Here is a 26,031-nt window from a genome sequence, read left to right as displayed (position 1 = left end):
TATTTTTATGTTGTTGTGCTACTGTTTGGGACAAAAACTGTGGTTCCCAAGTGCCATTCAGTGCACTAGTTGTCTTATAAGGATTCAGGGGATCTTTGAAAAAATATAAAATCCAAGTAGGTCTGGTTTGGGCCCAGCCATCTGTATTTTAGAAGGGCTCCGCTACTGATTCTTAGGCACTGAACACAGGAACCATCATGTTTATTAGACCGTCACTGGTTCTGCTTTCTCTCCACTAGGCTGGTGTCTCTCTGGATCTCTGGCTTTGATCACCCATGGTGACCCCCAGTTAAACTCCCTGACCCCAGTATTGCCCACTTTCTGTACCACCTTCAGGGTAAAGCGTATACTCCTTGGCATGGGACACACATTTCTCATGAAGAGACCCTGGCTGTCTTCTCTAGCCTCATCAGTCACCACCCATCGTCCTGTGTCCTTCAGTCTAGCTATATGGCGTGACTTTATCTTCTCTAAGCATGTCAGCTTTCTCAAGATTCTGTATTTTTGCACATGCCACTCTCTCTGCCTAGAACACTCTTTCTCCTTATTCTCATGCCTGATCCCTGCTTCTTGTCAAGACAAATGAAAGCATTACACCCTGCAGGCAGCTTGCCCTATTCTGTACTGCGTGAGTTTCTGTGCTGCCCGTAACCCTTGTAAAACTGCACTCTGATGCGGATTCTCTTGAGTATCTCTACTCCTGCTGGGACATCTGGAGACTTCAGTGACTGCTGCGCATTTTCAGGACTATGAAGCTTAGTGAGGGAAAGCCTCACTAAAATGCAGGTGGGAGGTTTTGGCCCCAACACTTCTGGTCAGTTGCAGACCTGGCAGGAAGCGATGGGCTTGACCTCGCACACCGATGCTACTCTACTCTTCCATCGGAGGAAGAGACACTTTCCTCATCCCCTTGGGCAACAGCTCAGCCAAGGAGAAGCCACCATACCGCGAACTCCTGGTTTACTTCAAAGGACTTTCAGTTCAGAACAGTCTTCCCAACTTACCCCTTTTCTCCTTAAAAAAAAAAAAGTCCATTTGCTTTGTTCCCTGGACTTGCCTATGGTTTTGCCACAGCCAGATTGCAATTCTCTTTTATTCCTCAGCAAACCCACTTTTTGCTGGTAAAATAACTGGCAATTTTTATTTTTAAGGTAAAAAGAACTTATTATATGCTGGGGATGTCATACAAAATCATTTAATATGTTGAAAGAATGAAAGAGCATGTAATGTTAACCAGAAGCATTTTTTCGTCACTGCAGATAGGACTTAATGATACTAAAATGGACATTCAGTAGCATAGTGGGAATAAGTGAATGTTTTGGTAGTAGGATGCTACAAACTTTTTTTGGTCCTATTACACACAAACGTTACTTTTAAAAAAATATATGGCAACTTAGCCAGTGTATATCTTAAGCTACTGGTGAACAGGTTTAATTAAGGACCATGCCTAGTAGTTGATATTTCATTGCTTGGAGAGTTAAAGATATCTAACATGTTAAATTTGGTTCCATTAAATGGGCAGCAAGTACAAAAACTTAAGTTCTACTGTGAGCTGAATTTGCTGTTTGATTCTGGGGATAAATTTACCTGGGGAAATGCCTGACAGTAAAACAAGGGAAAGGCGGTCATTTCTTCTGGAGAGCAAATGGCTGTTTCTCCCAAACCGTGAAGAGGAACAGAGTTTGACACCTTGGAGTATGTCCGTTTAACATGGGGATTATTTTAAACTGGTTATTTTTAAGAAACAGCAGGCAGAGAGCAAGCTCTGAAAACCAAGCAGAAGTTATCCTTTTGTAAGAGATACTTACATGTAGAAGGGAAATCTCTGCTCATAAGGGTGTCTCCCTCGAGGTACCAGGGGTGAAGGGCATGAGTCAATCTCTAGGAACTCTTCCCCTCCCCTCCCAGGGGTAAGTAGCCTTTATTGTTGTAGAGAAGTGTAAGGTTCACAGAAAAATCAAGCAGAGCATACAGAGCCCCAATGTGTCCCTCACCTCCACACACACACAGCGCCCCACACCAATATGATGTCACACCTCATGGTACATTTCCCAAAATTGGCGAACCTATCCTGACCCAACCTTATCCCTCAGGGTCAGTAATGTGCTGACCTCGCTTTACATGACCGACGTCATCTGATTTAGAAATCAGTAATTTACCGATTTACTGACCTCACCTGAGATCTCACTCAGGTTGTACATCTGATGGGTTTTGACAGATGCATGATGACAGATACCCAGCGCCACAGTCTCATACACAATAGTGCTGTCAGCCTCCAGGTCCCCTGCACTCTGCATTTCATCTTTCTTTCCTCCCCCACCCATGGAAACCACTGATTTTTATTGTCTCATAATTGTGTCTTTGCAGGATGTCCTATGGTTGTGATCATACCCGACGCAGCTCTTCAGGTTGGCTTGTCTTATTTAGATCTACGGAAGGTTCTCCCATACCTTTTTAAAGCCTAGAGCTCTTCTCTGAGAGATCCATTCCCTAGCGTTTTAGAGCTGTATTCCTTTGTTTGAAGGTACCACAGTTTCTTTATCCATTGACCCACTGAAGGAAATCTTGATTGCATCTGAATTTGGGCAACTAGGGATGAAAGTGCCAGGAACAAAAACATGCAGATGCCATGTGGACTTGTCTTCAGTTCTTAACCTAAATACCAAAAAATGCAATTGCGGGATCCTTGGTAACAATGTTGACTTATAAGAAACCGTTTGGAAAACTTTGTTTTCCAAAGTAGCTGCAGATCCTGCCTTCTACAGGCAGTGAGGGAGACCTCCTGTTGCTCCACATCCCCAAGAGCATTTGAGGTCCACAGCAATTTCCTTTTTTTTTTTTTTTTTAAATTAAAAGAAGAAGTGGATTGGAGAAAGAGATGAAGAAAGTAGCTTGGAACACTGAAAGAATAAAATTAAATAAAAAAAACATTTTAGTTGGTAGATAGGAAAAAAAAAAAGCTGTCATCACCCGGAAGAATTCAATTGAGTCAGAAATCGAGAGCAAGCAGAGAATTTCACAGTTATCCACCTCTGTTCCATTGGACACGTCACCACCACGTCCCGCCTTTCTTGACTGAATGCACCACTCTGTTACTTTTCCGTTCACACACCGTCGCCTGAGCTAGACCTACTGGCTGCCCAACTGAACAAGACAGAGCGAGTTTCTCACTTTCTGCCGGTGAGCTGACTCAGCTGTTAAATAGGAAACCCAATGCCTCGTGGACTCGCAGCACTGATTGAGGATGAGGCATTACATTTCACATTCTCTGGCCTCAGCTAGCAAGCGAAGGTTAGTGCCATTCATTTTATTGCCACTGTTATTATTTTTTTATGCCAAGTGACATAAGTCAAGCAGAGAGAGTCAATTATCATTGGTTTCACTTACTTGTGGAGCATAAGGAATAACACGGAGGACATTAGGAGAAGGAAGGGTAAAGTGAATTGGGGTAAATTGACGGGGAGACGAACCATGAGAGACTGTGGACTCTGGGAAACAAACTGAGGGTTTTGGGGGGTGGTGTGTGAGCCTGGAGGTGGGTATTAAGGAGGGCACGGATTGCATGGAGCACTGGGTGTGGTGCGTAAACGATGAATCTTGGAACACCGGAAAAAAAAATGAAGTACACAATAAAAAAAATAACAAAAATGCTGTACCTTAAAAAAAAAACTCCAGAAACTCTTACCAAAGAGAAGGCAATGCCTTAAATCAGCCCAACAACCTTCCCTCACTTCCTGCTTTTCCTGGTCACCTGCTTTAGCTGACTTCTCACCCTCCACATCTTCTCTTGTTTTTAGCTGAAGACGGTATTTAAGGTGGTGGCCACTTCCGGGAATTGCTCAGTTTTCCTGGATCTCTCCCAGGTACAGAAGAGATATACATGTTATTAAATGTTTGTTCCTTTTCTTCCTGTTATTCTGTCTTATATCAATTTGATTATTGGACCAGACAAGGAACCTAGAAGGGCAGAAGGGAAGACTTTCCTGCCCCTCTACTGGTCCTGGTCCTGTATAAGGTTAAACTTTAAGTGAACAGAATGTGCTGTTAAAATGAATGAGCTGTTTGAGGGACAGGGTGACTCAGTCGGTTAAGCATCTGCCTTTCAGCTCAGATCATGATCCCATGGTCCTGGGATCGAGTCCTGCATCAGGCTCCTTGCTCTGCCTGCCGCTCGCCTTGCTTATGTGCTCTCTCTCTCTTTCCATCAGACAAATTAATAAAAACTTTTTTTTTTAAGAACAAAGTGAAACAAAAGAACAAAGTGAAACTCATGACTGTGAGCCATGGGAAAGATAGACAGGAGTGCACGTACCGGTCAGTGCAGAGATGGTAGCATGTGGACAGTTCCATTTGGTGATACCCCACATGTCTGTTTCACATTTTTATCTTCCTATTTTCAACATTTAAGTAAATAACTTTGATGCACACAAATCCAGGTGATCAAATTTGTGTGTATCCAAAGCATAGAATTGAAAGAATTGAAATAGAATGGACAATTGAAATTTCAAATAAACGTTTCTTTTATAAATTATTTTTTTAAAGATTAATTAATTTATTTGACAGAGACTACAAGTAGGCAGAGGCAAGCAGAGAGGGAGGGAAGCAGGCTCCCCGCTGAGCAGAGAGCCTGATGTGGGGCTTGATCCCAGGACCCTGAGACAATGACCTGAGGTGAAGGCAGAGGCTTAACCCACTGAGCCACCCAGGCGCCCCCAAATGAACGTTTCTTGACGAAGGGTAAAACCAACAAAATGATGTTTAACATTCACAAATGTGATTTCCTATAAACTGGATTAAAAATTCAGTTTCATGGGGTGCCTGGGTAGCTCAGTTGTTAAGCATCTGCCTTCGGCTCAGGTCATGGTCCCAGGATCCTGGGATCGAGACCCATGTTGGGCTCCCTGCTTGGTGGGAAACCTGCTTCTCCCTCTCCCACTCCCCCTGCTTTTGTTCCCTCTCTCACTGTGTCTCTATCAAATAAATAAAATCTTAAAAAAAAATTCATTTTCACAAGAATAGAGTAATAGTGACCTGCATCATCAGTGGTTCAAATAAAAAAGATCCAGAACTTTTTTTTAAGATTTTATTTATTTGTCAGAGAGAGAGAGCACAAGCAGAGGGAGCAGCAGGCAGAGGAAGAAGCAGGCTCTCCACTGATCAAGGAGCCCAATGCGACACTTGATCTCAGGACCCTGGGATCATGATCCAAGCTGAAGGCAGAGCTTAATCAACTGAGCCACCCAGGCATCCCAAGATCTAGAACTTTTAATTGTTCCCAAACTCAGTATAAATGATTGGAGTTACATGAGACAAAGTATAGGGAGAACTTATGTATGTTTAATATCAATCTTGTGGCTACTTCTAGGACCTATCAACTACCATTTATTATGAGTCATTATGAGTAAGCCACTTACCCTTGGTTTTCTTACATTTCAGTTGAAATTAAAAAGAAATAATGTAAGAGAATATTGTGAGTATAAAATGAGATAGTTCATGTGAAAATAATATGAGCAATAGCTTTAATTTGTAAATACAGAAAAAGCTAATGCAACATTAAATTTGTTTTAGTAAGGGCAGACCATCCCGGCCAAATGAAGCATAAGTCACAGAGGGCAACTGTTAGAGCAACTGATTATAAATTCTTTGAGGGCAGTGATTGTGTCCAATTCATTTCCCATTGTCTGAAGCAATGCCAAACACCTCTTTCGTTCTGAAAAATATATATATTATAAAAATAAATTGGTTTGGAATATTGGATCTTGTGGGAGTCACATTTTAAGAGAGAAAGTAAAATTTCAGGTTGAATCTAGAGGAAAGAAACCAAGATGGAGAGATATTTAGAGGCCATTATATGAAGAGTAATTAAAATAATTGAATATATGTAGCTGGGAAAAGATATATTTATATCCAAAATGTAAAAAACAATGTATATTGGTAATTTTCCTGTGAACACAGGTATCAGGAACAATGAAAGAGGCAGAGAAGGTTAGTGGCTAAAGGAAGGTCATGTTTTCCTCTCTTAACAGCTCAGTAAGATGATCAACTATGCAGGCTCAGGAATCTTATAGAGCTTCATTTTTGTGCTTTTTCCACACCTGTGTTCCTCTGGACAAGTGGTTCATTCCAAATCTCAGCTTCCTCTTCTTAGGTCCACGAGGATAATCATTATACATACTGAAACCTGAAAGGTTTCAGGACAGCTCCCCCCCTCCCTGCCCCCAAACATGCCACTTGGGCATGTAGATTATTTTGATCTGAAAACACTTGAGACCCTATGGGCTCAAGAGAAATTTTGTACTCCCTTAACCACACAGAAGAATCTAAATTGGGGGTATTTCCCAGAATAAGTGTTATTAGCAGAGAGAAATTTTATCCGAGTGACCCATCTGAACTGTAGGACAAGTATCTTACTGCCAAGCATCTACTGTTCTTATGGTCCTGTGAAGTGTATTTCTTTCCTCTGAAGTCCCAGAACCACACCCCCTTCTCTTTGGTTCAGAATGACATCCATTCCTCATTTTGCCTGTCTTTGGAATTTACATGTTAATGTGGGTTCTGTGTGTGTGTGTGATGCCTATCGAATGTGATTTTCTCCTGCTAATTTGTCTTATGTCAATTTGACTTAGTCCAGCTGGAAGGACTTTTGAGGGGGCTGGAATTCTTGCTGCCCAACACTACTTTTTAGGGGTATTGTGGAAAAAAGACTGAGAATGTATGGCAAGTACTTTTTCATTGCTGGAAAAAATGCTAAAAATATGTTAATTACCCACTCTCCCCATGTTCCAAAACTGCCACAAGGGGCCGCTGGAGAACCTTTTGGAAGAATTCAGCAGTCAGAGTTGGGCACGGGGCAAGTCTCCTTAAATTTTGTTTTAACTGACGTCAGCGCTAAATATGTTACGTGACCTTAGAAGGATTGTGTGTAAATATAGAATATTTACTTATTTTCAAAACTGATTCTGGATGGTAGAGGAGTGAAGAGGCAAAGTTTCCCCAGGGGACTGGGCATGGTGGCTCCCAGCATCCTTTTTCATTCCTTCTCCCTTTGGCAACCCAGGCTGCTGGTAATCAAGACCTACACATGGCTCCCCTGGCCAACTGTGAAATCTTGCATCCTGTATGTTTCACACTGCTGGGAGATTACTTGTCTTGTCTGAGCTGAGAAAATTGTTTGTTTTTTTAATTAGATATAGTTTTGGGAGGTTCAAAATGTGATATTGTTACAGGTTTCAGGAAATTATATACTTAAGCATTTTATATCTAATAAAATTTAATTAATTCACATTGTAATCTAACTTTCCTTTTCTAACCCATAGGAAGGTATCTTTAATTCTGAAACATTAGACACTGGGAACTGGGAATAGGATAGGAGGAAAAATATTTTGAGGCAGAAAGAAATCTTCCTGGAATTCATCAAGTCATATCTTTGACAGATCATTCAAAATAGCTCTCACCTGTTCTGTTGCCAAATTGATGATAATAAAGAAAGGGACATTTGGCTTTTTGATATTAAGTCCCAAATCAGGTACTAAAACAGTGACAAATTTATTATTAAATATTAATTTGTTATAACTTCACATTTCTTCCTTAAGTTAAAAAAATCTACCTGGGTGAAAAAAATGCCAATGGAATCTGTATATGAACCTAGAGTGAACAACAATAAAAAATACATCTTCAGTTAAGACAGGAATAACCACCTTATATCACCCTCTCAGGAAAAGCTAGAATGTTTCTAATGAGCAGTTGTTAGTGTGCGAGGAATGTGATTCAAGCTGTTTTTCCAGTTTCCTTTCTGCAATGTCCTGTTTAAGGACCAACATCTCCATCCCTAGCTCTGATTGTGTTTGCATAGTTGAATGAATAGATTTTTTTTATTCAGTTTTGTGCAATTCGTTTGCCAAACTTGTCTCATCCTAGGATTCATTTGGGTCTCCTGTTAAAAATAGGTTCCTCTCCTCAAGAGATTTTGATTCAGTAAGTCCGGTCTGGTGTTAAGTATCTTTATTTAATTCATCTATTTGGTGTTAAGTATCTTTAAAAAACTCTGTGGGTGTGTATTATAGTCATATACATTTGAAAAACGTGAGGTTAAAAAAATCTGTTTTGGCATAAAATTCAGTTCAGACTGGCAAAAAGCCCATGTGCTAGATGTCATGCCTTCCCCCTAACTGGTTGGCTTCTAGGCAGAACCCTTTGGATGGTGTCTGCTGATACCAGAGTCTGCTTTTAGCATATTAAACCTTTTGCTTCTTCTTCTTCTTTTTCTTTTAAGATTGTATATACTTATGACAGAGATAGCGAGAGAGGGAACATAAGCACAGGGGAGCTGGAGAGGGAGAAGTAGGCTCCCTGCTGAGCAGGGAGCCCGATGTGGGATTCGATTCCAGGATGCTGGGATCATGATCTGAGCCAAAGCAGACGCTTAATGACCGAGCCATCCAGGCGCCCCTAAACCTTTGGCTTTGGGCTAGAGTGTTCTCACCTGTTCAATCCTTCACTTAGATGTACCTGATATACACTCCTAAAGTTATTGCTCTGGAGTGCTGAGCTGGAACTTTTCTTTAAACTTTTTTGAGCAAAAATGCAAGTTGGGCATGGTTGTAAGGAGAGGGTTAGCTGTTTAGAAGTCATAGACACCTGAGTTTGAATACTAGTTCTTCTAAGCTGTGTAACCACGATCAAGTTACTTAACTTCCCTCAGATTCTGTTTGCTTAGACTATAAAATATAAATAGTTATTGTAACTAACATTTATTGCACTCTAAATTTTTTACATGACTGATCTCCCTTAATCTTCAAAACAGCACTGTGAAATAATTACACTGTTCTATTACTATCCCAGTTACACTTAGGAAACTGACACAGGCTTGTAAATCAGTTTGCCCAAGATCTCACACTTAGAAGGTGGCAGGCTAGTCCTTAAACTCAAAACACCGTGGGAAAGAAAAACTATGAATCTATGCAGCTGTCTATCTATACATCTTTCTCATTTTTATGTAAAATCGGATGAATGGACACCATTATCAATTTTTAGGTTTGGCTAATAGAGTGAATTGAATGAATATATTTAATAATATCTTTTTATTTTACTTTATTTTTCTTAATGATTTATTTATTTATCTGAGAGAGAGAGAGAGTGCGCACAAGCAGGAGGGGCAGAAGGAGTGGGAAGCTCAGGCAGACCCCATGCTTCCTGTGGAGCCCGACAACGAGGCCCATCTCACGACCCTGAGATCAAAAACCTGAGCTGAAACAGAGTTGGATGCTTAATCGACTGTGCCCCCAAGGCACCCCGATAATATCTTTAAAGAGTTTCCTGGCAGTCACCCTAGAGTGTCATCAATAAACCTAAGCAAACAATGTTTGTTTGTCAGATAAAGACAGTCGGTAGTAATAAGAGCACACTCTCTGAAAAAGCATCTGCTCAGTGATTGGAATACTGCGGCATCTGGAAAAGAGTCCCTGTCACTCCTGTTTCATGGTATGTTCCCCAATATTAGTGTGTGGATTTGAGAATCACAAGAATGTGGGCTGCGAGACAGTTACAGGTTCTGTAAGGAAAGGTCCTTTGCATGCCTGGCTGGGTCAGGATGGTAATGATCTGGGAGAGATGACAGCCCATTTCTGTAGTTCCTGTGTGGCTGGATGAAATAAGTCTGATCAAAGTTGCTTAGGAAATCCCCAATAAGGCCCATCTGTAAGCACAGTCTGTTCAGGAAACAGGAAGATTTTACTTACTTTGAACCTCCACAGCCCTCCAATATCTTCAGTCCGCTCAAAGCAAGTGGGCACCAGTCCCTCGTCCACACAGCACTTCAGAGAGACCAGGCCACTGACCCCAGCTCCAATCACAGCCACCTTCTTCGCCATGGTCTTCTGTTAAGGAGTGGATCAATCAGTATTGTTTCGCTGGGACAAGAGGTTAAGAATGCCCTCACGGTGTGGTCAGTAATTAGCTTGAAACTGTAGCAGTAAGTATAATAAGTAGCAATAACTTAATAAATCACCTCACTAGTCAGGTCACAATTTGCTGCAGACTTTGTTTATGATGTCTTGGTTTGGTATTTAAAACCAACCCATTTAATAATGCCAAACCATTTAATAACAGCCGTAGGAGCCAAATCTCATTACAGTCTTTGGAGTGCTGAGCTTTTCCTTACCTTTCTTTTGCCTTTTGGTGCTGTCCCTTCTACAGGATAGTTTTCTCTGTTGGGTGTGGGCTCAGAGGCAGTCAGAGTGCTTTAAATGTTGGGGGAGGCCTTGAAAAATGGGAGGAGCTTCCTGCTCCTTCAGCGTTTTGCAAACTAAAACTCCTTAGCCTTCCTTAAGAGTTCTGAGATTAAGCAAGAGGCTTATGTTCTGAGGTCCAGGGTAATGATCTTTACAGTGACACCATCATACACTTACACATATCATATGCATGGTATAAAAAACCTTTTTATAATGGAGGTGACCAATGTTCATCAACCAACCTGCAAATATGAACAAATATACAAAGAAGTTAAAATTATCCCTAACTCCACCATACAGAGATAATTATAACCAACATGGATATTTTGGTATATCTTTCCAGACATTTGTCTGTCTACACATATACACACCTGAACAAAAATGGAATGACACTCTGTTATTCTCAATTTGATTTTTCACTTTCTAGTATATCAATATCTTTATATCTATAGCAACACTTTAAAGGTTCGTGAATTCTATTTAGTTGATGGGTTAGTTATCTGTCTAAAAAATATTCATTACTCTGAGTTAGGCACCATTTTTTTTTTTTTTTTTTTGACAGAGAGAGAGAGATCACAAGTAGGCAGAGAGGCAGGCAGAGAGAGGAGGAAGCAGGCTCACTGCTGAGCAGAGAGCCCGATGCAGGGCTCGATCCCAGAATCCTGAGATCATGACCTGAGCCGAAGGTAGAGGCTTAACCCACTGAGCCACCCAGGTGCCCCATCCATTTTTGGCATATGATTGTACCCAGATGAATGAAACAGATTATGTTCCTGGTCTCCTAGAATTTACATTCCTGCTCTGGCCTGGCTGTCTTAAACTTGACAACATCTGGATCTGTGCATGCCACTGTCAATGTTCCTAGATTGCTTACCCTGCCCAGACCTATATCTCATCTTGGTGTTTCTGCTTGTGTGTGTACTGGTTGAGATGAACCTCTGGGACTACCAAGATCTTCCTGTCCATTGACCTCTTTTTGACGATATAGAAATGACTTATTTTTCATAATTAAAACTTCTATTTTGGATAATTTCCTTTTGCTTATAATCTCAGTTATTAACACTAACATTAATTAAGAAGCCTAAATCAAGGAGATTGAAAACCTTTGTGTACCTTGGATATTGTCTTAACGAGAGATAACGGATTTTGTTCTTCAACAAGACCAGTAGATCTAAGAACTCTGAGATGTTTTTAAACATAAATTCATTCAACAAATATTTATTGAACATGTCTTAGGTATCAAACATTTTCTAAAAGCTACAGACACAGAAATGAACAGAAGAAAGAATACGCTCTACCCTCACGGAGCTTGCCTTTTAGTGAAGGGAGTCAGGTAAGCAGTTAATAAAACAGAATAAACAAGTAGAGTAGCTGGTGATAAGAGTTCAGGAGGAAAATAAAGCAGAAAAGTGAGGTCTGAGATGCAGGAGTGGAGGATAGTTTGATAATTTTTTTAAAAAGATTTTATTTTTTGACAGATCACAAGTAGGCAGAGAGGCAGGCAGAGGGGGAGGGGGAAGCAGGCTCCCTGCTGAGCAGAGAGCCTGATGCGGGCTCCATGCAGGGCTCCATGTGGGGCTCAGTCCCAGGACCCTGAGATCATGACCTGAGCCAAAGGCAGAGGCTGTAACCCTCTGAGCCACCCAGGCGCCCCTAGTTTGATAGTTTTAAATAGGGTATTCAGGAATCATTATTTTTCTGAAATTTCCCCAATTGAATTGGATCCTGATAAAAGTATTTCTCTGTCAAATAGAGCAACTCCATGACAAGAGTAAAAGACACAACAAAGATGATCAATGACCACAGAATTAAGGAGCTTTAAAAGAAAGAAAGAAAGATCCATTACCTCACCCATCTACCTGGTTTGGGCCCTGCAGTCACTTCCCTGAGCCATTCCTGGAAGAGTCCAAGATCCCTCAATTATGGCTACTCTCATAAGAACAATGTATATATCAACTGTCATATCTCTTCCTCCTTTAATTTTAACTTTCTATTATTTATTTCAACAGAAAATTTCTTCTTAAGACCATGTTTCTTAAACAACACAGTAAGCCACCTAGACTGAACAGACATGTACAAAACACTCCATCCAATGAAAAGAGCATAAGTGCTCTTCCCAAGTCTACATGGGACATTCTCCAGAATAGAGTATATGTTAGGCACACATTAAGTCTCAACAGATTTAAGAAGATAAATGTGATACAAAATATCTTCTCGTTAGAGAAGTTGTGGTTACACAATGGGTGGTTACACAATGGGATGAATTTAGAAATAACATAAATAAAACCGGAATATTCACACAATTATGGAAATCAACACATTTTAAAAAACCAGTGGCCCAAAGAAGAAACCACAAGAGAAATTAGAAAATACTTAGAGACAAATGAAAATAAAACAACATACCAGAACTTATGGGACACAGCAAAAGTGGTGCTAAGGGGAGAATTTATAGCTATAGATGCTTACATTAAAAAATGAGAAAGATCTCAAATCAACAACCTAACTTTATAACTTAAGGAAGTAGAAAAGAGAAGAACAATCTAAACCCAAAGCCAGCAGAAGGAAGGAAATAATAAAGATTAGAGCAGAGATAAATGAAATATATATGAAATAAGAGAATAAAAACAGTAATGAAAATCAATGAAACCAAAAGTTGGTTCTTTGAGAAGATCAACAAAATTGACAAACATTTAGCTAAATGGACTAAGAAAGAAAAAGAAAGGCAAGAAGAGAGAATACTCAAATTACTAAAATCAGAAATGAAATGAGGGATTACTATATATTCTACAGAAATAAGAAAAATTGTAAGATAGTGGTTTGAACAATTGTGTGGGAAAAAATTGGATAACATAGATGAAATGGACACATTCCTACAAACAAAAAAGCTACCAAGTGTAAATCACAAAGAAATAGAAAAATGGACATCAGAAAAGAAAAAGGAAAGCCTAGGACTTGACGGCTTCACTGGTGAATTCTACCAAACATTTAAAGAACAATCCAATCCTCCAACTTTCTTAAAAAATTGAAGAGGTGGGAACATTTCATAACTTATTCTATGAGGTCAGAATTACCCCAAATACCAAAGCCAAAGACACTACAAAAAAACTACAGATCAGTATCCTTTATGAACATTGATGCAAAAATCCTCAATAAAATACTAGCAAATAATTCAGAAGCATATTAAAAGGATTATACTCTATGATTAAGTGGGATTTATTCCCAAAATGCAAGTATGGTATAGCATGTTCAAAATGATCAGTATAACAGACCACATCAAAAAACAAAGGAGAGAAAACATGATTATCTCAGTTGATGCAGAAAAAATATTTGACAAAATTCAACACACTTTCATGACAAAAACACTCAAAAAGATAGGAGTAAAAGGAAACTATCACCACATGTCAAAACTGTGTATGAAAATCCTATAGCAAACATAATACTCAACTGTGGAAGACTGAAAGTTTTCCCTCTAAGATCAGGAACAAGGCAAGGATGCCTGTTTTCACCACTTCTGTATAACATAGTACTGGAAGTTCTAACCATGGCAATTACTTAAGAAAAGGAAATAAGAGACATATGAATAGTTAAGAAGTAGAATTATTTTTATTTGTAGATGATATGATCTTACATATAAAAAAAAGTCCTAAGAAGTCCACAAAGAAATTGTTAGAATTGATAAATGAATTCAGCAAATTGTAGGATAAAAAGTCAACACACATAAATCAGTTGCTTTTCTGTATACAAGCAGTGAGCCAAGGAAATGACAAAAGGAGTGACAAAAGCAATTTCATTTATAATAGCATCAAAAAGAATAAAATAACTATAAATCAACCAAGGAGATGAAAAACTTGTACAATGGAAGTTATAAAACGTTGCTAAAAGAAATTAAAGAGGACATAAATAAATGAAAACACATCCCATGTTCACGGATTGGGAGGGATTATATTGTTAAATTCCAGTATTACCAAAGCAATATGCAGATTCATTGCCATTCCTACCAAAATCCCAATAAACATTTTTTGGAGAAATAGGAAAAACCCATACTAAAATTTGTATGGAATCTTCAAGGGACCCTGAATAGTCAAACAATCTTGAAAAAGAATAAAACTGGAGGACTTAAGTGTCCTGATTTAAAAACCTACTACACAGCTATAGTAAAACAGTATGGTATTGGAATCACTAACTCATTAAAAAAAAAAAAACAAAAAAGGAAAAAACTAAGATAGTTACCAGCAGACCCACACTGAAGGAAAATCAAAGTTCTCTGGCCAAATGAAATGATCCCAGATGGAAGCATAGAAATACTGAAGAATGAATAGGTAAATATGTGTGTAAGAATATTGACGGCATGAAGCAACAACCAAAATGTCTAATGAGGTACATGCCAAAAGCACTAAAAAAGGTATTAGGGTAGTAAATAAATTCAAAGTGTTATATAGAACTTTCATTGACTTTAAGAAGCCAAAGATGCATAATGTGGTCCCTAAGGAAACTCCTAACAGAATAGTAAAAGACAACAAATGAGTTAATGGAAAAGGAAGGATATATTTCATTAATTCAAGAGTAAGTATAAGAGGAGAAAAGGAAAAGTAGAACAGGTGAGGCAGATCGAATATAAATGGAAAAATGGTGGACTGAGAGGTTAAATGAAAGTGATAAAGTATTCCAACTAAAGACAAAAATTGTCAGACTACATTTTTCAAACAGAAGAGCTGGGGACTCAGAAAAAAGATGTTTGAGGAAATGGCAAAAATTTATTTGGGAATTAAGACTAGGAAGAATGCTGGGATATGGTGGACTATGAGAATAAACATACTCTTCTAAAGACTTTGAAGTTTGTTCTGTCAGTTAGAATTAATCTTGGAGCAAATACTCCTGGTCCCAGTCTCTGTGCTAGAAGGTGATGGGTAGAAACATGAAAAACTAGTTCAACTGTTACAAAAATTCTCATCGAATTAATTACCTTGATCAGTGTCCCACAATTTCCTCCCACATCTGCCACAATGGAGTTTAGGACTTGCAGTTTGGTGCAGCGATTAAAAGTGGACTTAGGTGGCTTGGATTCAAAGCCCTCCTTCTTTTAATTCTTTAATTTCCTGGTTGACCCATTCATTCTTTAGCAGGATGCTCTGAAAATATGCAAGGAATGATTCCGATCTTTTGGTACCAGTTCAGACCTGATTTGTGACTCAGGATGTGATCTCTTCTGGAGAATGTTCCACGTGCACTAGAGAAAAATGTATATTCTGTTGCTTTGGGATGGAATGTTCTAAATAGATCTGTGATGTCCATCTGGTCCAGTGTGTCATTTAAAGCCTTTATTACCTTGTTGATCTTTTGCTTAGATGATCTGTCCATTTCAGTGAGGGGAGTGTTAAAGTCCCCTACCATTATTGTATTATTGTCAATGTATTTCTTTGATATTGTTATTAATTGATTTATATAATTGGCTGCTCCCATGTTAGGGACATAGATATTTAAAATTGTTAGATCTTCTTGTTGGACAGACCCTTTAGATATGATATAGTGTCTTTGCTTGTCTCTTATTATAGTCTTTGGCTTAAAATCTAATTTGCCTGATATAAGGATTGCCACGCCAGCTTTCTTTTGATGTCCATTAGCATGGTAAATGGATTTCCACCCCCTCACTTTAAATCTGGAAGCATCTTTGGGTCTAAAATGAGTCTCTTGCAGACAGCATATCTATGGGTCTTATTTTTTTTTAATCCATTCTGATACCCTCTGTCTTTTGATTGCGGCATTTAGCCCATTTACATTCAGGGTAACTATTGAAAGATATGAATTTAGTGCCATTGTCTTGCCTGTAAGGTGACTGTTACTCTATATTGTCTCTGTTCCTTTCTGGTCTGTTACTTTTAGTCTCTCTTTGCTTAGAGGACATTTTTCAATGTTTCCTCTAGGGCTGGTTTGGTGTCGGCAAATTCTTTTAGTTTTTGTTTGTCCTGAAAGCTTTCTATCTCTCCTTATATTTTCAATGACAGCCTAGTTGGATACAGCCTTTTCTTGTTTAGTGCTCTGACTGTATCATGCCAGTCCTTTCTGGCCTACCAGGTCTCTGTGGATAGGTCTGCTGCCAATTTAATATTTCTTCTGTTGTAGGTTACAGACATCTTGTTCTGAGCTGCTTTCAGGGTTTTCTTTTTGTCTCTGAGACTTGTAAGTTTTACTTTTAGATGATGGGATGCTGACCTATTTTTATTGATTTTGAGGGGGGTTCTCTGTGTCTACTGGATTTGGATGCCTGTTTCCTTCCCCAAATTAGGGAAATTCTCTGCTATAATTTGGTCCAAGATATCTTCTTCCCTTCTCTCTCTTTCTTCTTCTTCTGGGACCCCAGTTATTCTACTATTATTTCATCTTATGGTATCACTTATCTCTTGAATTCTCCTCTTGTGACCCAGTAGTTGTTTCTCTTTTGCTCAGCTTCTTTAGTCTCCATCATTTGGTCTTCTATATCACTAATTCTCTTTTCTGCCTCATTTATCCCAGCAGTAAGAGCCTCCATTTTTTATTGCACCTCATTAATAGCTTTTTTTATTTCAACTTGATTAGATTTTAGTTCTTTTATTTTTCCAGAAAGGGATTTTATTTTTCCAGAAAGGGATTCTCTAGTATCTTCTGTGCTTTTATCAAGCCCAGCTAGCATCTTGATAATCATCATTCTGAACTCTAGTTCAGATATCTTACTACTGTCCATATTGATTAGGTCCCTAGTTGTCAGTACTGCCTCTTGTTCTTTTATTTGAGGTGAGTTTTTCCACCTTGTCTTTTTATCCAGATAAGACTAGATGAGTGAGAGAACAAAATACTAAAACGGTAGCAACAACCCTAGAAAAATATACACTAACCACATCAGAAGAGACCCAAAACTGGGGGGAGATGACAGGAGGAAAAAAGATATATATGCACGTGTGTGTGTTGTGTGTGTGTGTGTACACATACATACACTGGTAAATAGAACAGAGCCACATACATGATTTTGGTTGTATTTTGGTCTGTTAGAAGAAACTGCCTCCTAAAATTTTAAAGAAAGAAAAACTGATATATATGCAAAAATAAGGGTAAACATGATGAAGAGATAGAATATGACTGTAAAGATGAAAATTAAAAAAAGATTCTAAGAAAGGAACTGATATGATAAGAAGTTGGTCGATAAAAGAAAAAAACAAAGGAGAGAATGTGATCAAGCAGGAGACTAGAACAAAGCCATATGCTAAGGGTATATTTTGATTTGTTAGAAGAAACTGTATCCCAAAATTTAAAAAAAGAAAAACTTATATGTATACAAAAAATAAGATTAAATACAATGAAGGGACAGACTATGAGTATAACAATGAAAGTTAAAAAAGATTTTTAAAAAGGTATTGATAAGATAAAATAGTTCAAAAAGGTTAAAATAGGAAAGAGGAAAAATTAAAAAAATAGAATAAGAAAAAATAAAATTAAAAAATTTAACTTTGAAAGACTAAAGAATCATGGGAAAAAAAGCCATGAATTCTATGTTCTGCTTTCCCATAGCTCATTGATCAGAGAACTTGGTCTTGGGTGGACATTCTTGCTGATCTTCTGCAGGAGGGGCCTGTTGCCGTGATTCTGAACGTCTTTGCGGGAGGCGGAACCACACCGCCCTTGCCGGGGCCGGGCTCAGCAATCTGCTCGGGTTCGCGCTCGGAGCTTTTGTTCCCTGAGCGCTTTCCGTACCACTTCCCGGACGGGAATGAAGATGGCGGCCGCCCAGTCTCCCCCGGAGCTGCTGAGAGCTCTGGCCGCTCCTCAGTGTGACCTCGGAGAAAAGCCATCAGTCCCTCCCGTCTCCCTGGTCTCCCGCTGCCCTCTGAGCTCCCTCAGCCTGTGACTGAGAGTTTCTGTCTCTGTCACGCGGCCCCGTGTGGAGTTTCCAAACCCAGCAGATTCCTGCAGTGTGCTCCTGGGCCACTCCTCCCATAAGAGGAAGGGGGTGGTCTCCCTGGAGCTGCCACTTGTGGGATCCCTGCTCGAAGAGTAGTGGCCCGACTGTGCCTCGAGTGACAGTTTATGAAACCCTGAGCTGAGAGCTCACTACTGGGCTCCATCTCTCCCCCAGGCTTACCTGCTCCGATACCTGGGAGCTCTGCCGCACTCAGACATCCCCGGTCTTTCGGTGATCCTGAGGGACCTGAGACCACATTGTCCCCATGAGGGCTCCACCTCCTGCTTAGTCTCTGGAGTGACTTCCGGCCACGGAGCAGACTTCTAATCTTTTGGATTTCGGCCCCGCTGCTCTCTCACCTGCTGGTAAGTGGCTGATGGAGGCTCCCTCCCCTCATCACCTTGGATTCACTTCTCCACCCGTCTGACCTTCCAGAAAGTGGTCGCTTTGATGAGGGAGCAGGAGGCTGGCTGAGGACAAAGCAAAAGCTGGCACCTTGCACCCCCTCTCCACCCTCTCCCCTCGGTAATATGCGTGACATTCCTCAGGCATCCCTGACTGCCCTAAAAGAAAAACAAATAGTCAACTTGCAGAGATCACAATCCTGCAAGGCAGGAGTCTCCCTTGGTTTACAAATGTCCTTGAGATTTACAACAAAGAAGTTACCTTATCAATAGCCCAATTTCCAGAGGCACATAACTCAGTTCCTCAAGCCCTAATGTCACCCTCCCCTCCATAAACAAAACTAAAGGAGGCTGAGGTAGAAGGAAAAGTAAATAAATTTAAATTTCTTCTAAACCTAAATTTCACTAACAAGGATGCTTTGATAGCAGGAATGTGACATTCCACCAGGAGACTCCCCAGTTGTCTTTATGTTAGTGCCTCATTAGAGGAAAAATGGCCTTGGCTTGATAGTAACCAGGTCTTCAATATCCTGACAGTCTTCTTTACCCCAATAGCCCTTCTGAACACCCCTTTCTCCTCACCTACCCAACTCCTGTGTATATAATCAGCCATTCCTCACATCCCCGGGGCAGCATCTCCGTCTGCCCATGGGTCCTGTCCCCGTGCTCTAATAAACCACCTTTTTGCACTAAGAATTCTTTCTTAGCCGTCGGCTCCGAACCTCACCCCGCTGAACCTCACCTAGGTTCAAGAACTTCATCGGCTTTTCTGTTCCTAGAATTGCTGCTGTTCTCTTCGATCTCCTGTTGGGTTTGTAGGTGTTCAGAATGGTTTGGTAAGGGGGGTATAGCTCAGGGGTAGAGCATTTGACTGCAGAATGGTTTGGTAACTATCTAGCTGAACTCCTGGGATCAGATGACATTTAGGTCTCCTACTCCTCTGCCATGTTGCTCCTCCATTTCCAGAAGGAGCATTTGAACAGACATAGGACAAGACCCTTCTTGTAGAACATGGTTCAGGAGTGGTGGGAGGCTCTGGCCAGACAAATTCCTCTCCATTTGCTGACTGGTACATGAGGTCCCACTTTTGGGTCTTTATCCATTTCATTTAGGTGATGCTTTGATATTTCTTTCCCTCCTGTGGCAGAAGCACAGGACCTCACCTTCTAGTTGCAAAATCCTGACAAAATCCAGACACCCAGGCCATTGGGATGCCGGGTAAAATACAAATTCTGCACAGGCTACACTTACTCTAAAACATTATTTATCATTTATCTGAATTTTGAAATTAACTGGTTGTCCTATACATTTGCTAAATCTGGCAACTTTGTCTGGGAAGGGTCATTATTCATTTAAAACCGAGTGTAGGGGTGTCTGGGTGGCTCAGTGGGTTAAGTGTCTGCCTTTAGCTCAGGTCATGATCCCTGGGTCCTGGGATCAAGCCCTGCACTGGGCTCCCAGCTCAGCAGGGAGCCTGCTTCCCTCTCCCTCTAACCCTCCCCACCTCTTGTGCACTCTCTCTCTCAAATAAATAAATAAATAATCTTTAAAAATTGAGTGCCAATTAATTTGTCAGTTTTGTTTTCTTGAAAGCATGTTTTCTATAGGAAGGGGTAAGTCAGTCTATGGGCGTCTATGGAAAAAGGAGTCTGGATGATGGCCTTTGGAGAAAGTCATTATGGAGAAAGAATAAATAACAAAAAAGCAGGAGTTATCCAAGCGGATGGTAATGGATGGAGGTGTGTGTGAGGTGAAGGATATCTGTGACAAAGGGAACAGCATGGGCCAAAGCAGAGAGTGAGAATCATAGTGGTATGAGTTTAGGAAATAGGACCAGGCTGTCATCGTGAGTAGAAAGAGGGAAGCAGGGAGAAGTAAGAATGAGAGAGATGAAGGCCAGTTAATGGAGGTCCTTGAATGCCCTTGAGCTTGAATATTGTCCAAAGGGTGATGGGAAGATTTTGAAGGGCTTTGAAGATGGACTTGCCATGCCACACTTGGAGCAGTGTGGACAGTAGTTGGGGGTGGCCTGGCATTAACTTCCCTATGTTTGCTTTGCTAGTAGAAGGATTGGTATGGAATCTGCCTGCTTCATTCATTTATTTATGCGTCTAATCCCTGAAGGCATCCAGGCTGGGATGTTTAAGGACTTCTGTAATGCTTTAAGGTAGGTTTGTAATATGAGTCAGTCCCTTAATAGGTGCAAAACTCATCAGATGCTTAGCAGTGTGGTTAGCGAAGGCCCCATGATGAATCAAAGCTTCAAATGCCTGAAGATGACTTTTTTCCCCCTTGCAGGGAGAAGTGACCAATGAACAGACATGGAGTCTCTGGATATACTTCTTTAGTATAAGGTAAGAAAAGAAAGTGAAGTTAAACCTTATTAACTGTAAGTGGCAACCATGGAACGAGCTTGTGACGTAAGATGTAAACTTTAAATTGCATGGGAATTTCAGTTGTCACTTCCTTGTGGCTTTAAAAAACTTACCCCTCGTATTCATTTTGCCTCCAACTATTTTTTTACTAAAAGCCACATTAGAATACTGCATCCAGCTACATCTTTGTTGGTTATAGAGATTTTATATTACCAGGTCGTGGTCTTATCTCTTTAAAGAAATCAGTAGACACAGCCCAGGGTGTTATGCCCAAGAGGCTGCCTTTGGTCCCGATAGTAGCCTGGTAAGTTGGTCTCTTCATTCCATATCTTTTTTTTTTTTAAGATTTTTAAAAAATTCTGTATCTTTTACTCAAAGCCCAGATACTTGCTAAGTCTTCAGAGAGAGCATCTTTCTTCCACTGGGGGGTCCTGCTTTCTTCCCCGAGCTCATTCCTTGTCTTTCCCCCTCCAACTCTCCCTGAAGTCATGAAGAATTTCCGCCGTTTCTTCAGATGTGCCCTGCTTCTCTGTATCCCTCTCCCGAACTCTGCAGGGGGGAGTCTCTCAGTAAGGATGGCCCCTTTAATTCCCTCCTGGGACATGAAGAATATAGTCCACATCAAATGACACTTCCTCAGAGAAACCTTTTTAAAAATGCCCCGGAAAAATCTCTCTCCCCATACACGACCCCCTTCACATCTCTTTCCTATAACCTCGATCGTATCTTACTATGGCATGTATGTACACATATATGCTCAGCCCTCTCTCTCGATACACACATGTCACATACCGAGTAGTAGTACTCTTCAGAAATATGACTAGATGCACCGTGCCTGCTGTGCGCATATATGTGCACACGTATGCTTATGGTACACATGCACGTATACGTATGTATTTATGTATACTTACATGCATTACACACATATGAAGTGAACAATGCATTTAGTCCAATTTCTGAGGAGTATCTGCATTTATGAAGACTATTTCATGGGCGGTGACATAGCTATGTCCTTTTCGTTCCTGATGCCCCTGTGTGCTGTTTAGCTATCCATCACCGTTTTGATCGCATTGGCTTATGTATAGCTTTTGGATAGTACAAATGAATGTACTGTGAATATTATATACCAGTTTTTGTATAGCTATATATTTTTATTTTTTCTGGGTTAATAAATACATATCTTGTGTGAGATATATTATTTGCAGATGTTTTCTCCCCATCTGTAATCTGTCTTTTATTCTCTTAACATTGTCTTTTCAACAGTGGAATTTCTTAATTTTGATAAACCCTAGTTTATAAATTTTTTTTTCATGGATTGTGCATTTGATATAACTAAGACATCTTTCCCTAACTGAAAGACTTTTTTTTAATGTTCTCTTCTAGAAGTTTTATACTTTTAAGATTTACATTTAGTTCTATGATCCATTTTGAGTTAACTTTTGTATATGGTGCAAAGCATTAATTGAATTCTCTTCATATCACATAAATATCCAGTTGCTTTAGTATTATTTGTTGAAAAGACTGTCATATCTCCACTGAGTTCCCTTAGATAGTGAATGAACTGCTTAAAAAACACATACTGCCAAAACTCTCTCAAGAAGACACACATGGGCGCCTGGGTGGCTCAGTGGGTTAAAGCTGCTGCCTTCGGCTTGGGTCATGATCTCAGGGTCCTGGGATCGAGTCCCACATCAGGCTCTCTGCTCAGCAGGGAGCCTGCTTCCTCTCTCTCTCTCTGCCTGCCTCTCTGCCTGCTTGTGATCTCTGTCTGTCAAATAAATAAATAAAATCTTTAAAAAAAAAAGAAGAAACACATAACCTGAGTAGTCCTATATCTATTAAAGAACTCGTTAGACATCTGCCTTCGGCTCAGGTCATGATCCTGGGATCCTGGATCGAGCCCTTCATTGGGCTCCCTGCTAGACAGGGAGCCTGCTTCTCCCTCTCTTCTGCTTCTTCCTCTCCCTCTTCTGGCCCCTGCTGTGTCCTCTCACTAAAACAAACAAACAAACAAACAAACAAAAACACTTGAATTTATAGTTTAAAAACTTTTCCACAAAGAACTTCAGACCAGATGGTTTCACTGGTGAATTCTAAGGAAACATTTAGGAAAATAATAATGCCAATTATAGATAAACTTTTCCAGAAAATTTAAGAGTCAGATTACTCTCTGACTTATTCTGTGGGACCACTCTTATACTGATACCAAGGCCAAACCAAAATATTACAAAAAATAAAATACAGATCAATATTTATTATAAACATACATGCAAAAATCCTTAACAAATGTTAACAAATGTAATCCTACAGTGTGTAAAATGGGCAATATACCACGAACAAGTGGCATTTATTTCAGCAATGCAAGATTGGGCTAAGAGTCCATGTAATTCACCATATTTTAACCAAAACCATACAATCATCTCAATAGATGCAAAAAAAGTATCTGACAAAAACCATCCTCCATTCCTGATCAGAACTGTTAGCTAACTAGGAAGAGAAGAAAACTTCCTCAACTTAATAAGGGGCATTTCTGAAATATCTATAGTCAACATCACTCTGACTCGTAAAAGACTCGATGCTTCATTCCTAAGGTCAGGAACGAGGCAAGGATGTCTGATCTCACCACTTCTATTCAACATTATATTGGAGTTTCAAAGAAATAAGGCTAGCAAAAGAGATAAAAGACATCCAAATCGAAACTGGAGAAGTAAAGCTATCTTATTTTTAGGCAAATTGATTATTTATGTAGAAAGTATTATGGAATCTATAAAAAAAGTTACTAGAACAAATGATTGCATTTCTAAATATAAGCTGTAAACAATGTTTAACTACTATTTTTAATAACATCCAAAAATATCACATAGTTAGGATAAATCTGACATATGATGGGTAAGAACTATACACAGAAAACTACAAACACTGCTTGAGAGCAATTAAAGAAGATCTAAGTAGATGAAGAGAGACACTGTGTCACGGGTTGGAAGATTCATTATTGTTGTGATGTCATTTCTGATTGAATTCATGATAAAACTGAAATCATGATTCATGATAAAACACCCTTAAATAATTTACTGAAGTTTGTTCATCTTTCACATCTGTGCTCACTCCCCTTCACCTTCCTTCTTCCTTATCTCAGGCATCTCCAAACTTGCCAATGCATCGTGTGAAAATCCTTTCTAGAGTATAGATTCTCATCAGAAAGGGAGAGGCTGAGTATCTTCCATTTTATTGAGACTTTCAGTTAAATGGGCCAGAATTCATTTTTATATCTGCAGGAGGGGAAGAAGTAGCTGAGATTTTATGTATGCACGTGTGTATATATCTGGAATTAAACTACATAGATATCTGTGATTAAACTTCTAGGCTAAACTCTGAGACGTAAAGGGCTTTCTCATTAATAAAATGTAAGCCAAACAGCCAGCAAAAGCATTGGGAATGAAAGCATTTTGAGCAAATTGTGAAAGTGTTGGGGTCTTTGAGCCTCACGGACAGCTCTTGTCCTGGTTGGCTTTACCGTCCTGTCCCACTGGGTCAGGATGGCATTTCTGGCCCCATCCCACTTTCCTGGTCCCATCAGTCGAAACTGGTATGGGCTACAAGGACCAAAGAACACCTCCAGGGCCAGCTGGGGATCAGTTAGGAAGAGCCACGGTATGTTGGGCTTGGCCCCTATGAAGGATCCCAGCTCGTCCATGTATGTGATGTAATCTGTCTGCAAAGTCTGGCTCTGGCCAAACCTGAGGAAAGAAAATGACACATAGCAATGAGTGTCACAGCTATAAACCAGGCACTGATTTCTTATTTTCTACCTTAGAAAAGTAGCATTTTAGTCAGTGCCTCCCAAATTATCCCACTCCTATTTCTCCACAGCATTGAGTTTACCATTCTTTGGCTATAAATGAGTTGATTTTTTTTTTCTTTTCCTTTCTAATCTCTATCTAAGTTTGATGTTATTTTGGTCTTCTGCCTCAGGCCTGGAGGGAACTGCCCTTCGTGTGTCCAGATGACTGATTAACTTAGTTCACCCTTTAACACATGGTTATTCTTTATATAACATTGCTTAGATCTGATGTTCGATTTTGGGGGCCTGGCCTCATTTACTTTCACGAGCCCTGAGGAACAGGCTACCTTTTAAGAAGTGAGGTTGACTTTGGGGCCTCTCCTCTTCCTCCTCCATATTCCTATTGGCCATGATACGAAGGGTGGTGAGTGGAGTGGGCTGTGTGACTTGCTAGCACACGGGAGTGCCCACGCCACAGAGCTGTCCTGTGAACTGCATGAGGTACGGGGAGGTTTTGTGGACTTGGAAGTCTCCAGGTCTTCTCTGCTCTAGACCCTTCCCTGACAACTATTCAGCGGCTCTCAGTGAATGAGGCGTCCGAGCTTGCAAGGGCAGAGAAGCTTCTTTACAGCCACCTCTTCACCTGAAGGGGATTCATGATCTAATTATTCTTTCAACAGATTTTAATACGTAATTTGAAAAGGATTTACTTCTATAGAAGTAATTAACATAAAAATTACATGTAAGTATCTGATGTCTAGCCATGTAAATGACTTTCTACAAATCCCGTTTATGGTGTACTTAAGAACCCATGTTTCGATGACTCAGAAATGAATATTCTTTTAGAAGAAAATAGCAGGGCAGGTGAGTTCAGTTTAGTTCTTCATTTGGCTTCCTTATTACAGTGCTCAGTTCCCGGCTAGTTAACTTGCTGGCGGACATGTGGCTGGTGGAAAGGACTTCTTGGAGACATGCGAGCTGGATAATTGTTTAGGTGGCCTGTCTTCTGCAAGGTAGGATGTTCAGCAGTATCCTAGTTTCTACACATTAGATGCCAATCGTATGCCCTCTATACTTGGAGCAACCAAAACTGTCTGTGGACTTTGCCAAATGTCCCCTGGGGATCAAAATCACCCTCATTTGAGAAACTACCCTAGAGTGTAGTGTGCTCCATACAATTGTGTGATGTGTAATGACTGTTATTTTCCTATCAAATATTGCTTGATCATAGCAAGTGTTTCAAAAGTGTGAACTCGGACTAGTCAAAATATTATAAAATACATAAATGTTTTCCTACATATAAAGGAAAAAC

At 40.0% G+C, this 26,031-nt stretch overlaps 2 protein-coding genes and 1 long non-coding RNA gene across 11 annotated transcripts in view; 1 reads left to right on the top strand and 2 right to left on the bottom strand.

The window, feature by feature from the left end:
• The window catches only part of FMO2 (flavin containing dimethylaniline monoxygenase 2), a 28,400-nt gene extending 18,104 nt beyond the window's left edge, over positions 1–10,296 (bottom strand). The window contains exons 1-2 of one of the 2 annotated variants that reach the window (XM_047704356.1): positions 10,160–10,296; positions 9,738–9,875 (exon numbers count right to left, since the gene is read on the bottom strand). In XM_047704356.1, the coding sequence (XP_047560312.1) occupies positions 9,738–9,869 (132 nt within the window). In that variant the 5' untranslated portion in view covers positions 9,870–9,875; positions 10,160–10,296. Of the gene's footprint in view, positions 1–9,737; positions 9,909–10,159 lie in introns of both variants that reach the window. The other variant, XM_047704357.1, reaches the window with a different exon arrangement.
• LOC125085728 (uncharacterized) lies at positions 3,604–25,829 on the top strand. Its single transcript, XR_007123000.1, has 4 exons — positions 3,604–3,863; positions 18,334–18,524; positions 20,862–20,917; positions 25,625–25,829. It is a non-coding gene; the product is annotated as an uncharacterized LOC125085728 (long non-coding RNA).
• Positions 23,173–26,031, bottom strand: part of LOC125085720 (putative dimethylaniline monooxygenase [N-oxide-forming] 6) — a 60,591-nt gene continuing 57,732 nt past the window's right edge. For all 8 annotated transcript variants that reach the window (XM_047704363.1, XM_047704365.1, XM_047704364.1 and 5 more), the window contains one exon: positions 23,173–24,675. In XM_047704363.1, the coding sequence (XP_047560319.1) occupies positions 24,333–24,675 (343 nt within the window). In that variant the 3' untranslated portion in view covers positions 23,173–24,332. The remainder of the gene's footprint in view (positions 24,676–26,031) is intronic.

The sequence above is a fragment of the Lutra lutra genome, chromosome 15, assembly GCF_902655055.1.
Source record: "Lutra lutra chromosome 15, mLutLut1.2, whole genome shotgun sequence".
Taxonomy (NCBI): Eukaryota; Metazoa; Chordata; class Mammalia; order Carnivora; family Mustelidae; genus Lutra; species Lutra lutra.
This window is presented reverse-complemented; position numbering and strand designations above follow the sequence as displayed.